The 15888-nt window shown below is 32.1% G+C and overlaps 1 protein-coding gene across 2 annotated transcripts in view; it reads left to right on the top strand.

The window, feature by feature from the left end:
• The window catches only part of LOC106673343 (kinesin-like protein KIF2A), a 36679-nt gene extending 22032 nt beyond the window's left edge, over window positions 1–14647 (top strand). For both annotated transcript variants that reach the window (XM_014405429.2, XM_014405430.2), the window contains 12 exons: window positions 163–202; window positions 1245–1451; window positions 2101–2272; window positions 2384–2487; window positions 4531–4693; window positions 5879–6119; window positions 6174–6316; window positions 6405–6568; window positions 6645–6799; window positions 7329–7511; window positions 9631–9805; window positions 13372–14647. In XM_014405429.2, the coding sequence (XP_014260915.1) occupies window positions 163–202; window positions 1245–1451; window positions 2101–2272; window positions 2384–2487; window positions 4531–4693; window positions 5879–6119; window positions 6174–6316; window positions 6405–6568; window positions 6645–6799; window positions 7329–7511; window positions 9631–9805; window positions 13372–13526 (1902 nt within the window). In that variant the 3' untranslated portion in view covers window positions 13527–14647. The remainder of the gene's footprint in view (window positions 1–162; window positions 203–1244; window positions 1452–2100; window positions 2273–2383; window positions 2488–4530; window positions 4694–5878; window positions 6120–6173; window positions 6317–6404; window positions 6569–6644; window positions 6800–7328; window positions 7512–9630; window positions 9806–13371) is intronic.
• Window positions 14648–15888: the final 1241 nt, after the last annotated feature.

Genomic DNA, 15888 nt, shown 5'->3' with positions numbered 1-15888 from the left:
GTGTGCAGCATCTTTTGCTTTTTGTACCACATTTACCCATCGTTTCAGAAATTTCAGGGATTTGTTCACCCACAAGTTATATGCATCGATTCTCTATTTAAGTTTTAAAAATTCAGTTGATATTTTTCTGATGGTACTAATTATTGCTTCCTTTTTTTCTAGTACTCACAAACAAGAACATCACTAGCAGGTGGCAATAGATGTAAGTATTTTCCTTTCTAATGTACAGTTAGTATTCATTTCGTATAGTAATTAATACTAACATAATTGATAATTGTTTTATTCATACTATAATTAAATAAAAAATGTAATTGTTTACATTAAAATGGTGGAACTTTCTTAATGATCTTTTAAAGATTTGAACAAAAAAAAGCATGTCATGGGAAGGTACAAGTATAAAACTCTCAAATTTATTATAAATTAATGCATAGTCTATAAATTTTAGTGTAATCCGAAATGGGATGACAAAACGAAATTAAGCCCTAATAAAATCTACCCTAAAAAGGAAACCTTTAATTGTATGAAATTCATACTTCATATTCACATATTTTCTCCACTTCATTGAAAACCATAGAATTACTATAGATATGCAGGGTGTATCAACTTCTATATCAACCCATTTACTTGGGAAACGATTAACTTTAGCAAAAAATGATCTTATACAAACCCAAAGTTAATTTTGGCTAGGAATCTCATCTAGCAGATGACACTAACTTTGCTGTTTTAAATGAGAATTCCATATTTATATTGTATATTGTATTCTAGAGCTTATTTTATGCCACTTTTACTGAAAGTAAAATTTTGATAGGATCGACCATTTCTGAGTTATGCCCAACAGAAGACGCGTGAGTGAGGGGGTATGCTTTTTGTAATAAGATTTTTTGCTAAAGTTAACCGTTTCCAATTTAAATGGATGGACTTTAGAAGTTGATATACCCTGTATATAAAACCTAATCTGGACCTAGCATCGCTAATTCTAAACCTAACCTAAACCATGTGCACTCCCCCATAACACGATATCAATGACGTTAAAATAATTGTCACTCTCAATCATGGAACTTACTCTTTACTCTCAAAAGATATCTATGTTTTCTACCCATGGGTGCTGAATAGTTGATGTTAAGACTATATTTTCCTGTTAATAAAGCGAGAATAAATTTGAAAATTGTAAACAGCATGGTAAATGATGGTTTTAGTGTCCAGTGAATTTTATTTTTGTGCCATTAATTGAGTTTATTTTTTAGATCGACTCAACCCGTCACGAGCTACTTTTGCAAACAACGCCAATGGCGTGTCAACAAATGAGAAACCTAGAGGAGTTGAAAATATTCCTCCAGCAACACCATCTTCTGTTGTAAATAGTTCTCTGACCAAGATTAAATCTACGGAAAGTTGTATACCTGCTGCCATCCAACAGCAACAGCAAATGCCCGCACCCCAGAATGATCCACGTGAGTTAACCAACCTTTTTCTATTCTATTAATTCACAATTAGCAAACGTTTGTCTAATGCGGTGGCCACATTAAAAGTCCTAGATAAATATTCTAATTCTGAAATCCATGGCCCTTCTAATCATTTCCCTGTTACTCACCGTATACGCTGAGATTAAAATGCTTTATAAATATTTGGACAGTGGTAGATCAGTCTGAATTTTGGGTGACGCTATATAATCAATTCTCAGGGTTCTAACTAGTTTCTGATTGTGGGTTGACACAAACCTTATATCACTATCATAGGGTTTTACTATCTCCTTTAATACATTGAATTTATCAATGAGGTTTAATTAGAATTTGTAAGAATGTGTACCTGACTTTCACCTATCTGTATCCTTCAGATATTAATCAACTTTTTGCTTTGAACTAATTAATAAAGTTAATGCATCAATTAAAGTTTCTAAAATCTTGTTGATGATGATATAATCACGGATAACCCAGCAATAAAATGTAACAATTAATATATCCTAATCTCTGATCATCCCCTTTTTTTTACATAATAACAACAGTTAAAAGCTGGTCAGTCATACATTCATTAATAGTGTATATTTTTGTTTGTATGTTGCATTTTGTTATGTATAATGCACAGTCGATTGTTTTCTTCCAGTTAATTCCAATATGGCAAGAGCTCGGCGAAGCAATGTAGTAAAGGAAGTGGAAAAGCTAAAGAAGAACCGTGAAGAACGTAGGTTACGTCAGGCTGAGAAGAAGGAAGAGAAGGAAGCTATGATGAATATAGACCCAGGAAACCCAAATTGGCAGTTCCTCGCAATGATAAAGTAAGTTTCTCCGTACATTTTTTATGCAATCCTCTTCCACAAAGCTTGCCAATAATGTTTAATAATATAATTCTTTCTATTTTCATTTATATAACTAAATTCGTTTTTCAGAGAGTATCAGTCGAATGTAGATTTCAGACCTTTAAAAGATACCGATCCTGTAGAAAACCATCAAATTACAGTTTGTGTGAGAAAAAGGCCGCTAAATAAAAAAGGTACGATTTAAAATAAGTAGAAATGATGAAGGTGGGGCGAGTATGTTGATTCAACTTTTAAAAGATTGTTTTTACTCACAGTTTTTCTCTCTTTTTTTGTCAATTCACTTTTATCAGTACTAATTATGTTTGTAATTAATATTGAAATTTTTCTAATTCAATCATAACAGCTTAAGTTTATATTTTCATTTAAATAGAAATATTTAAAATAAAACTGAGGTTAACCCTTTTGGACAGTGAGCGCTTTCCCCAGTGAGATACTGAGAGCCTGCCGTCACGCTCACTCCTACCTTGGCTCAGGTACTGCGATGTCGCACTCTAGTCCACTTTTAGACTGAAGTTCAAAGAAACAGCGTATTTGTTTGTATACGGTGTTTTCTAAATTTCCCAATCTCATAGTACTAAAAATAGTCTAGACGCACACTGCTTCTATGAACTTGAATTTAAAAGAGATGAGAGTGCTGCCACATGCTCTCACTGGGAGACGGATAGTGCTGACTGTCGTGAAAGGTTTAATTTCATTAAAGATGTGATATTAACAGTACATACCTATGTGTGTCAGATATTGTCTGACAAACGGTAAAATTAATTCATAAAATTTGCCTTGATTACATTCCCCAGTATAATATGCCAATTTATAGCACAAAAAAATAAATAAATAAAAAGTAATCAATGTGTTGTACTTGTATATATATGCTTCATGAAAAAAAAAAAAAAAAAAACAGTGTCAGGGCAGGTAACCTAACCCTAACCCAACCCAACCTAGCCCATGCCTACTCCCTGGTAACACAAAAATGGTCACACAAACAATTTACATATCCTTCCCAAATTCATATCATGTAAAAAGTTTATACCCGACAAAAGTAATAATTTTCTAAATTGTTTAAAATTATTGTTTTATTTTATTTTTGTCAACTTAAAACTCACACCGCCATCGTGGGTCTCATTGACAGAGATGAAAAAGCTAGGCGTCACGAGCAGGATTTGAACCCACGACCAGGAATTGGTGTCCGAGTGGATCAAAGTCAAAATAGCCTAAGTGGTTAGAGCAGCAGTGTATTGAGCCGAAAGTCGTTAGTTTGAATCCCACTCGTGATGCTAGCTTTTTCATCTCAACCAAGAATTTAGATAAAAAGTATAATTAATTAAAATAAGTCACTTTACTCACTCAGGTAGGAAAAAGGTTTAACTTCAAATTTCAATGCGAAAATATCAAATATGCCAGTAAGTGTGCGAGACTTGGTGGCGAAGTTTTCCATCAGAAACTCCCAAGACCAGTAAATTCTAAATTTAAAAAAATGGTACATTTACAAACACCAAAAATGACCAATCTTGCAGATTTTTTGTTAAAATGGCTGGTGCAGCTATAGACTAGGATGTATTGACCAGTAGAGGAGAAGGTACGTCAGTAGACACCAGGGTTGTACAAAACTGGATGGAAAAAGAAAATATTGCACCAGTTTTAAAGCAAAAACATTTTTAATTGCAATGAGAGGTCACTTTATTTTTTAGAGCACGTCCAGACAAAACTATACATTTCAAAAAGTAGCGTCATCAGGGAGGACAAGTTTCAAAGTTTTAATCCCTATTTGGCCCATCTTGTAATGCTAAGCATTTTTATGCTCTTATTCCAAAAGCAGACACCTCAATATAGCGGACAATGTTGCATATCCAAGGCTGTCCGGTATAGGGAAGTTTCATTGAATTTTTATTGATACAAAATGATTGTATTATAAATTGTTTAATTATGGTTGAGAAAAGATCAGCGTACAATTTATTAAATTGTAAAAAGGACAATAAAAGACAGCTTTTAATTTTTGAAAATTGTAACATTAATCCTTTTGTTACGGTCTCTTTCTTTATCATAAAAATAAAATTTGTTACATAGTCCATGTACTTGAAAGTGATTAACATAAAACTACTTTTAGGAAAAATCCAACGCCCAAAAGAAAGAGAAGAGCCAAAAAAAATATGTCCATTAATTTCATAAGGAAGTGAGATTTGATTTATCTTAATTTGTTAATTTTGGTGTTTTGATTCTAGAGTTGAGTCGAAAAGAAGTCGATGTCATTACAGTCCCTCGCAAAGATCTTATTGTAGTTCATGAACCTAAAAACAAAGTGGATTTAACAAAGTATTTAGAAAATCAACAATTCAGATTTGACCATGCGTTTGATGACACATGCTCAAATGAAACTGTATACAAGTAAGTAATGTAATTTTAATTACTTTTATATATATTGTCGTACAGCATTTTGTTACATTCATAGTTCAAGTTGTTTTTCCCCCTAACAATCAGTTTAAAACTTATTTTTACAATTCCATGAAGTTAGATTGCTTCCACTTTCACCCCTCTCAATACAGTGCTCTCTCAGCAAACTGAACTAATCGCTGCGGCTCCGTATTCAGATTACAGAGGGTATTAAAATATACATATGTAAAATAATTCAAAACAAAAATTTATTATTATTACAGACACAAATCTCGGAGTCGCTTAGCCACCAAGGTGGGTGACTCCCCCTGATTTATCAGGGAGAGGCCAGAGGCCTCCTAGGAGGTCTCGTAATTCTATTTCTATTTCTACAGATACAAAACATTAAGCCTATTAAAATACATATAAACTGCCAATTTTTCTTAAAAAATCTGTTTGTTTTTTAATTTTTTATTTTATTTAATATTTTCTTTATGGCTTCTTCTTTCTCACTCAATTTTAAGCAGTAGGTACATTATACTTAACACAAGAAAAATATAATGATCTGACAATTCATTTTTTTAGTAGTGATGGTAGGTAAGATTCACTGAACAAAAGAAATTCTCGAAAAGTCACATAGTTGAAGTTGGCCTTGGTCTTTCGTATAACCTTCCCTTTCATTCACTCACTTTCTCTCACTCTCACTCTCTCATCCTTTAAGGAACCTGTTCAACAGCAGGACATAATAAAGTTTTTTTTTCTTTTTCTCTCTCCCTTCCTTCCGCTCAAACATGTTTCATTGTTTTGTTGAAAATTCTGGCTTATTAAATTTTGTTTCAGTTTGGATTACTGGAATGTTTGGAGCACTAAAGTTCTCATTGGGGTAGAGCACTGTATTCAATGTTATCAATATCGTCAATGCATTGTGTTGTTTAAATGTGAATTATAAAAGAAATTAAAAAGTAAAAATTGGAAAGTTTAATACTGTGTAAATTGTAAAAGGAAAACCCACTCCTAACTGATAATGGCATTAGTTTACCTTTAGTGACTTAGTATGAAGGAATTTTCCTGTTTATCTCTAAAGTATTGTCGTACTGCTGGAAAATAATTTTGAATTAAACTGTAAATTTAAAAAAAAAAAAAAAACTAAAGTATACCTAAATATTCATGTTCTATAGTATATTGCTTCTGTTTGAATAGGTTTACCGCCAAACCGTTAGTTCAAACTATATTTGAAGGAGGGATGGCAACTTGCTTTGCCTACGGTCAAACTGGAAGTGGAAAGACCCATACTATGGGAGGTACATTTTCTGGGAAAACACAAGATTCGAACAAAGGAATATACGCCATGGTAGCTAAGGATGTTTTCAAGTTCCTCAATTCTCCTCAATACAAGTCACTCATAGTTACCTCGAGCTTTTTTGAAATCTACAGCGGAAAGGTAAAACCTAAACATACGAGTTTACAATTGTTTGTGAATGTGTCATTTTGTTAGGTGTTCGATCTTCTGGCTGATAAATCAAAACTTCGAGTTTTAGAAGATGGTAAACAACAAGTTCAGGTTGTAGGCTTAACCGAAAAGGTAGTCGGATCAGTCGAAGAAGTGCTTACCATCATTGAAACAGGAAATAAAGCAAGGTCTGTAACAAGTTAAATATCAGTTTTTAATAAAAAACCATTTACTATAGTTGTAATATCTCTAATATTTTTCTGGTCCCAATTTCAGAACATCTGGTCAAACATCAGCTAATTCTAATTCATCACGATCCCATGCAGTTTTTCAAATTACCCTACGTAACGAAGCGCATAAAATTCATGGAAAGTTTTCATTGATTGATTTAGCTGGTAATGAACGTGGAGCTGATACTTCTTCAGCCAACCGCCTTACTAGTATGTTTTGTGTTCTTAATTATGATGTATGCACATTAGTTGTTTATTATTTTTTTTATCATATCGTTATTTACAGGAATGGAAGGAGCTGAAATTAACAAATCACTTTTAGCACTGAAAGAATGTATTAGAGCCTTGGGAAGAAAAGGTGCACATTTGCCGTTCAGAGCGAGCAAATTGACACAAGTGTTGCGTGACTCTTTTATAGGCGACAATACTAAAACTTGTATGGTGAGTTTTTAAATTAATTAATGGTTAATAAACATAAATAGGAAAAATTGTAGGAAACACTTTTTATTTATTATGATTTTGTAAATGAATACATCAGCTGTAGAAAAACTTATTACACACAAAAAATCTAGTTTAATAAAAAAAAATTATTATAAAATTTCGGCCAACATTTTAAAAATAAATTTTGGAGCACTTCCGGTGCTCAAAATTGCAAATCCTTTACACCAAAAACAATGAACACAAAAATCTAGTTTAATATTTTATAAGAAAATTTGATCAAAATTTTCAATTTTTTTAAATTTCCGGTGCTCAAAATAGCAAATCCTTTACACCAAATGATGCACAAATAATCTTGTTTAATAAATAACATTTAATATCAATTTTTTTTTGTCAAAATAAAAAAGTTTCTTTTTCTTTTCTTCTTGTTAGTAAATAAAGTATATATTTAAATGCAATCAAACTGGCTCGGGGGATGCCTACATGTCAAAGCAAAAAAAAGTGTATATATTGTATTGTATGGTTGTTTCAGATTGCTATGATTAGCCCTGGAATGAGCTCTTGTGAACACTCACTCAACACCCTAAGGTATGCGGATCGTGTTAAGGAACTAGCTGCTAGTGATCCAACATTACATTATGACGAAGACATAAACTCTGCAAACCACGAACAATCTCTCAATCATGATGATTTGGCAGCACTGAGGTCGTTAAATGTAAGTTTTTCTTGGTTTTTATTTCTTGGCGTAATGAGTATAGTAATGTGGCGTATTGGTTGTGTGCATAAGTTTTTTTCGGTTTTCAGAAGAAAAAAGTTAACTTTCAAAATATAAATGTATTTTATTTCTAATCTGAAACATAATTTCCTTCGTTTTCTATGACATTCCCAACATTCTGGTAGCCAAAATTTTACCTTTTTATAAAAGTCTGGTGTCTTAGATTTGAAGAAATCTGTAGGTCCGATTTTCAGACCTCATTCAAAAATCCCCTATGTTTTAAGTGGTTGTCTACAGAGTGGGACAAGTAAAAATTGGAAGGGGCAAGGTCCTGGAGAGTATGGACGGTGGAGCATTTGTTTCCAGCCTGATTTGGCAATTTTACTCTTGAGTGAGGCCTGGTGTCATGGTGAAACACGACCCTGCATCTATTCACCAGGGCTGGACAATTTCGTTTCGATACTAACCCAAATTGCTTTAAGCCAGGAACACACTTACCTGATGCACCGCTACCCGATGCCTTGCCACGTTTTGGTAGGGTGTGCACATCTATCCAACGTCAAGTGCACGCCACTTACAGTCCACAGCGTGTATCACAATAATCACTATCACAATCGCAACGTCTCTTTTGTTCTTAATGCACTATTTTGAGCAAAACCTTGAAATAAATTGTTAGTTAAATTTTATGAGCACAACCATGTAATAAATTGTTAGTTAAATTTAATTGTTTTAAATAAAGTTATTCCGGTGTTTCGGTAAACTTTCTGCCTAACCATCATAATTAAATATTTTTATAAAAACTCATGAATATTTGATCTCGTTTAATTTGGTTTATATTAAAATAAGTATGTTGTAATTAATATAACGACAAAATTACATAGTTTGAAATAAACTACAAAAAATATGAATGTCCTGACGCTACTCGACAAAAATGGTGTAATTTTATGAGCAAAACTGTGTAATAAATTGTTAGTTAAATTCATTATATCAAAAAATGGTATTCCGGTGTTTTGATCAATTTTCTACCAAACCATTAAAATTAATTTTTTTAAATAAAACTAATGAATTTTTGATCTCAGTTAATTTGGTTTGTATTTTAATAAGTACGTTGTAATTAATATAACAACAATAATACATGTAGTTTGAATAAAAATTTAAGTGTCCGGTTCTTTTGTCTTCGACTGTACTCGATGCTACCCGATGAAAATTTTGACAGTGGGGATCACAGAGCGTAGAGTTGGGTGGCATTGCATCGGGTAAGTGTGTTCCTGGCTTTAGCTGTGCAAAGTATATTTCGGCTGTAAGGGTTTAGTTGTGAAGTGGTTCTCAATAATTTTATTCCTCCAATATCCCACCTTACAGACATTTGGACCTTAGGAGGATGCTTGTGTCTTCTTGACATTGTTGCATAGTTGCCTACCTGGGGGTGGTAGCAGTATTACTAGCTTACACCTCAGCATAAACCCTTTTGATTTATTCAGGTGGGAAAAGTAACAATGCAGTCTTTCTTTCTTCTGGGGAATAATTCATAGAAATCCCATAAATTAAGTTTCACAACATAACCCAAAAATCAGATTCTTCTTTCAACCGTTGTTAGATGTACCTAAAATATCTCTGAAAGGTCTGCTACAGACAAATTGTCCTCTTCCAACAAGGCTAGTCATGAATTATCTCTCCATTATGAAAATTTTTGAACCACTATTGATACACATGTTGAGTTACGATGTTATCACTGTAAACTCGCATAAATTTCATCGGCTGCTCTATGCCCAAGATCGACCTCGGCAAGCAGTGCCTTTGCATGTCATAGTTTATTTTTGACTGACTTTTCTGATCAACTACCCCATTCTTAATAATCGCATTAAATTGGGCTTTTTTCCACCCTAGAGCTAACGGGTAGGGCTAGCAGGATCAACTTTGTAAGGGTGAAAGTAAAAATTAGAAAAAAAGACAAAAACTTCTGCACACACCCAATAATAATTATAATTTGGCACCTGTTTGAAGTAACAAGTACTGACTAGTTTACCTGATAATAAAGTTGGAAATATACTATGTATAATATTGTAATAAGTGAAATAGTAAATGCCACTTTATTTTTGTTTGTTTTTGTTTAACAAAGGAAGGAGAAATATCTGCAGATTTATACAATTTCCACGAAGCCATTTCACATTTACAACAATTAGAAGATGAGGTTTTAGATAGTTTTAAACTGTGGAGGGAAAATTCTCAAAAATGGGAAACTCGGGAAAACCAGCTTCTCTTGATGACAAAACATGTGGATTATGATCAAGAAGGTGAGAACAACACTCTTTGTTTGGTGTCTTATATTTTAATGGGCGTTATCGTGTGTTACACTCTTGCACTTATCATACTTGAGAAACTGTATTTGAGAACTGAATGAAATCCTATTTTGAAGCATGAACGTGGATTGAAACTAGTTAATTTTAATTGGTATGTTAAAAATAAACGTTGTAAATCCTTTTATGAATCTTTAATTATTTATATTTGCACTTATTTATTTATTTATTTAAGCAAGTGTATTATAGTTTTTAAAATTGATTTATTATTATTAATAAAGCATGATTTGTATTTTTAAAACTTTCTTTATTATCAAGAAAACCAATTTTGTGGATGGGTTTGATGTAATGCAATGCACTATGAAACAAGGATTGAGGCAAATATGAATGCATGTTTCTCTACTGTATCATCACATTATTTTCTTACAAAAAGAACATTTCTAAAATTGAAATATGTTATTATTACTTTTATTATTTGTACTTACAACTTCAGGTGTTATTAACGTAAATAATGTATAAACATAATGAAGTAAACACATGGGTTTAAATTAAGGCAGTTTTTATATTTAGCTTAGAGTTGGATGATGAAATATTATTAAACTCGTTTTTTTTAAGGCCCAATGCACACATGTAGTTTTTTGCCGATTGGTGCCACAGCAGTAGTTTTTTCATAGCGTTTCCCTCTGGACCGCAGTGGCACTGCAACAAAATGGCATCACTTTACTGTTATTTGGCACGACTTTGAACACCCAATTAGTATTCTCCTTACTTCCAATATTTCAGTTCCGGAATTTCTTGTTGCCAACAGAACTGCTTGCAATGGCGGATGAAATTTATTTATACAAGAAATAAAAAAATATCCTGAAGTGTGAAATGTTAAAAGTTGAAAATTTTGTCTATTTTGTTTGTAAACGTAGCCTTGAACACAAGGTGAGGACAAATGCCTTATTTCTTCGATATCCATCCAGTTTGGTGATCGTATGCATATTTGAAGTACATCAGTTGCTGCACCCCTGCTGCAGGACTGAGCAAGTGTGCATTGAAAAGGTGTGGCACCATAGCCAAAAAACTGCATGTGTTCATTGGGCCTAAGTCAACTGAATCTGTTATATAAAAAAGATTGCTATCTTCCTTTATAATTTATTCTCAATAAATCGTTGACAAACAAAATTATGAATTATTGAGTAATAATAATTAACTGGAAGTAAGTGAGTGAATGAATGAGAATGTGAGTGTGGGAGAAATATAAAGAGAGGAAGAAAGAAAGAAAGAGCGAGAGGAGTGAGTGAGTGAAAATAAACATTTTATTGAACTGTTTAAAACAGCTAAAATCTTTAAATTTACTCATTGTATTGACTGAAAATTAGATTTTTTAAAAGTGTAATTAATATTTTAGTAATTAAAAACGAATAGAAATATTTTATAGGGATTTTGAGTTCTATCAGAGGAGAAAAATTATGACGAACTGCAGTTTAACCTGAAATTAAACCGAAAAGTTGATTGTTGAATTCTTTGTCAATAATTACAAAAAATATTCATCGCATTATCAAAAAAGTTCTGTAAATTCAACGGCCTGGAATAATTTTTAAATTCATGTAATTTTTTTTTAAACTATTTTAGAGAAAAGAAATTTTTTTGAACTATTGCTAGTTCTCTGCATGGTCTGCAAAGCGATGAACTTGTAGATCGTTTATTTCTGAACATTTCAGTTCACCTATCCTCACTGTTTTGGCAACCAAACCAGCGAAGACAGATCGGACCAAAATGATAAGTAATGATGAAATTTTTGATCAGTGAATAGTTTACGTTTTTTAAGAAATTTCATGAAAAGTCAAGAATAAGTTCAATGATCACTGGTCATGAATACTTTATTAAACATAAATAATTATCATGTCTCTGTAAAATATTAAGATTGACTGTTTAAAATGTCTGTTGGCACAACAGTTAGACTTCACTGTAAGAGGTCCCCAGATTTCTTATAAATATGCTTTTTTTCAAGAACATCTTGGATTAATACGACCTCTGCTGTTGCAAACCCTTGTTTATTAAAAAAATAACCCATATTATAAAGCGACCATGTCTATGGTGCATCTCCATTGCTGTCTAGAACTCCTTGTTAAGCAGGCTTGCAGTCACTGGTAGTGCACCCGCTTACTTTTTCCTATTCATGGAATCAATGCAAAAGGAGGCCTTACAACTTGGTTTTGGTAGTAAAACAGCAAGAGAGCTGGTTTTATATACCACCCAAGGTTCTGCTGCCTTGGCAGCAAGCAAATCAGATCTTTCTTTCGCAACACTAAGGGAACAAGTGACCTCTAAAGGTGGGACTACGTCTAAACTTAGAGCAGTTTTATCAAGCTAATTTACCTCAAATTGTCACCAACGCAATGAAAACCTGATTCCAAAGCTTTTTCAAGGACACTAACAGAGGACATGTTCATATCTGTACAGGCTGCTACTCTGAGTCTATATGCCTCCAGTCAGCAGTGTCCAATCCAGTTAGCAGTCCAAATATTATTCTAGCCTTAACATGTCCTGTTCCATCTGGATTTAAGTCAAAGTCTTAGTCAGTCTCAGTTGGGATGGTGTCAGAACTAGAATTAGATATGTGGTTGAATTGTCAGATCTGACCGCTCCTCACTAATTCAACCACTTGTTGAACCACGTGGCTAAACATCATACTATAGTTAAAGTTCAATGAGAACCTTAGTCCGAATCTGGGTTTGAGACAGTCTGAGTCGGCCAGAATCAGTGTGAGTTGAAATGGAGTCAGAACTAGAGTTAGAGTTCAATGAGATAGTCTGAATTATGGTTAGAGTTAAAGTCGTCAACCTGGGCTACATTCCCATTGAACAAAGGGCTTATTTTTAATCCATTGTATGATGGATTCATGTTTTTGCAGTTTAGTATGCCATAAAAGGATTCAGGGCCAATAGGTGTCCTCATCAAACTTTCCTCATTGCCCCTTTGTGCTGAGTGTCCTGATACCCAGCTAAGCATAATTTTGTTTTCTCCAATGTTCGACAAGGTCTAAACAATCCAAAATGACTGCATTTTACCACTGATGTGGTAAGTGCCCTCAGTGCTGCCTGGCTGTCCGATAGCTGTTCTATTAAATTGTAAAAATCCCTAAATTGTAAACTATTATGTTATTACTAGACATTTTTGCAAAAACAATATTTTTCTTTCAGTTTCTCATTTTTGGTTATCTGGTTTTATTGCATCAGCTACTGATGAACCATGAATGATTGGGTCGTTACTGATCATTTCGGCCTATCCTCGCTGGGTTGGTCTGTCATGCACGTTTCCGTATTTTGCCATCTTCAGTCTGACCAGCAAGTGTAGGAAGACTGAAATGATTAAGTAACACAATTTTCTATCTGCTTACAAAATAGTCTTGATTTTGAAAAACAAGATAATGAAATTGTTTATTTTAATTACAAAGGGAAAAAAGTGAGTATGTGATCATACAATGTGCTGGTATTTAACTATTTTATTGTGAGATTTTTTTAAAAGTTATGTAACCAAAAGAATAAATAAACGTTTTTTTTAACTTGTTTCAGCGTTTGCTACTGACTTAGAACAAGTATTAAATGAAAAGCAGAAACAACTTCAGGGCTTATTGGAAAAAGTTCTAGTTTTTAGAAATCAGTTAGTAGCTGAGGAAGAGATTTCAAAGAAAATGACTGACAAACCCCACACCCGTGCATTACACTAATCTCGTCTATTGAATAGAATTTAATCTTTACCATCAGCGTATCACAATTATTTTACATTTTGTTATTAAACATCTTCCTTTTTTCTTTACTTTTTTATTTCATGTGGTTTTCTTTTTAATTTTTTTTTTAAACCTGTATTCACTAAGTGAAATTGAATGTTAACAATAAACATATTTTAAAAAAATGTAAAAGAATAAACGATCAGACTAAATAATAAATAACAAAAGATAATGTATCACATATATTGTTAAAAAGTATACCCACATGATGATAAAAATTGTTAATAATTATAAAATCAGTTGAATTTGAAAACTACATCTTTCTTCACTGTTTTATCGCTGTCAAACACAAAATTTTCCAATTCAAAAGGCAATTATGTGAGTGTATGGCAACCTATTAAATATTTAATTGTGTTTTATGTATTTTTTAAAAATATTTATATTAATGTTTTAATGTTTCAAGTTGTGATTCTGTAAACATTCATTTGTCGCAGTTTACTCCAATAACAATGTGAAATTTAAATTAGATTATTGTAATTTACTTCATATTACTAATTAAATTGTTTAAAAAAACATCTACAATGAGTGCTTTTATCCTGTAAAAGTTATTTCTTAATTGTTAATGAACTTAATTAGAAAAACATTGCATTAAACTAATTAAAATTAATTAATTAATTTTTTGAACAAATCTGTATTTATTTGAGCTGTCCCAAGTCACTTTACGTGGGCAGTATTATTATTTATATGTTTGTTATTCAGTTAAGAATTTATAAAATTCTAGAGCACATAATAATTATGAAACTGACCTGTTGATTGACAAAAGTAAACTAATGTGAGTAATAATTTTTTCTCTCTCTCAAATAAACCATGTGATAATGTTTACTCGCAGAAAAAAAGTCAAAGTTTGTAAGTGAAATCGCCATTTACTTTGTCAAAAGGATTTTTTTTTAATGTCTTTTGAGGCGAAAGGTTTTTGTTTTAATTTTTTCCACGAGGAACAGTAAATTATTGTATTTTATACAAATTCTTACAGGAACGAGTCTCTTTTCCGTTGGTTAGATCTTTATACAGGGTATCACCTGACTAATTATGGTCAGAGAATATTTTTTACACAGTTCTTTAACGGTATTCGCTGAATTTTATAGTTCAAATAGTTCAGTATTATTTGTAATATGCGTACCCTTGCCAGTTATACTTTAACTTAAATGCTTATTTTATTATATATTCCTTGTTACATTCACACAACAAATAAACTCGTTCTAACAATTTTTTTTTCTTCTTCATAGCACTCCAATTTTATTAGGTGATCTGAAACACGCATATTTTGTCGGCTCTTATTACCACAAATTTATTTTATAATAGTATAAACATTTTACTTTTTATAATAAATCAATTCTGAATACTCAAACTAGTTATAGATTTAACTTTCAGTTGAGTATATTTAGTGCCTAATGCACCTTTGGTTGCATCCTATTTATATTTTTGTAATAATTAAATTATATTTAAAGAAAAAAAGATATATAAACTGTTAATTTGTAGATAAATTGTTAAGAAAACTGAAAATTTTCATCGGCTGTTTTGAAGGTGAAAAAAAAACGAAATACTCTCGAACATTACAATATACAAAATGCATGGAATATTGTAAGTTTTCACAATGAACTTAATATGAGAACATTGTAATATTGAATATCAGATGTTTATTTTTATTGCTGAAATGATGTAAATTTTGTTATCTACCGATGAAAAACATGTATTCTGAAGAGCAGTTTGTAAATTCACAGATTGACTTTTAGTTTAATTTTTTCTTACAAAACTATTAATCTTTTTTTACTTTAATAAAATACAAATCTGTATATAAAAACCATTAGTGTATGCTTAGCTTTCATTATTATAATGATTGTAACTGTTAATAACCAAATATAAACAAAGGCACTTAGTACCAGTGATATTGGACATATAAACGCATTATTTATTATTAATCCTTTCTTTTTAAAAAATGAGAAAAATTATTTCCTTGAGATAAGTTGATTCTCCTTTTCTGCCATTCAACAATTATATGAATTGTTCTTTTTCTCTATTTCTGCGCTGTTGAATTTTTCCTGGTTTCTGTCAGAACCAAGGGGGTTATTGAATGTTTTTTTTTATCACCTGACTGAATGAAATCAATTTCTTCCAGCTACTGAAATTGATTTTTTTTTAGTATTGTACGAATTCTTTATGGACTCTGCAGAACCTGTTTATGATTATATTGGCCCTTTTTGTATTGTGACCCAACAACAGACTGAAATGATCAGAAACGGCCAAACTACATACAGTCGACTCTTGATAATTCGAAACCCTAAGAACCACAACAATAATTTGA

Source organism: Cimex lectularius, unplaced genomic scaffold (genome assembly GCF_000648675.2).
Source record: "Cimex lectularius strain Harlan isolate CLEC.00 unplaced genomic scaffold, Clec_2.1 scaffold383, whole genome shotgun sequence".
Classification (NCBI taxonomy): Eukaryota; Metazoa; Arthropoda; class Insecta; order Hemiptera; family Cimicidae; genus Cimex; species Cimex lectularius.
This window is presented reverse-complemented; position numbering and strand designations above follow the sequence as displayed.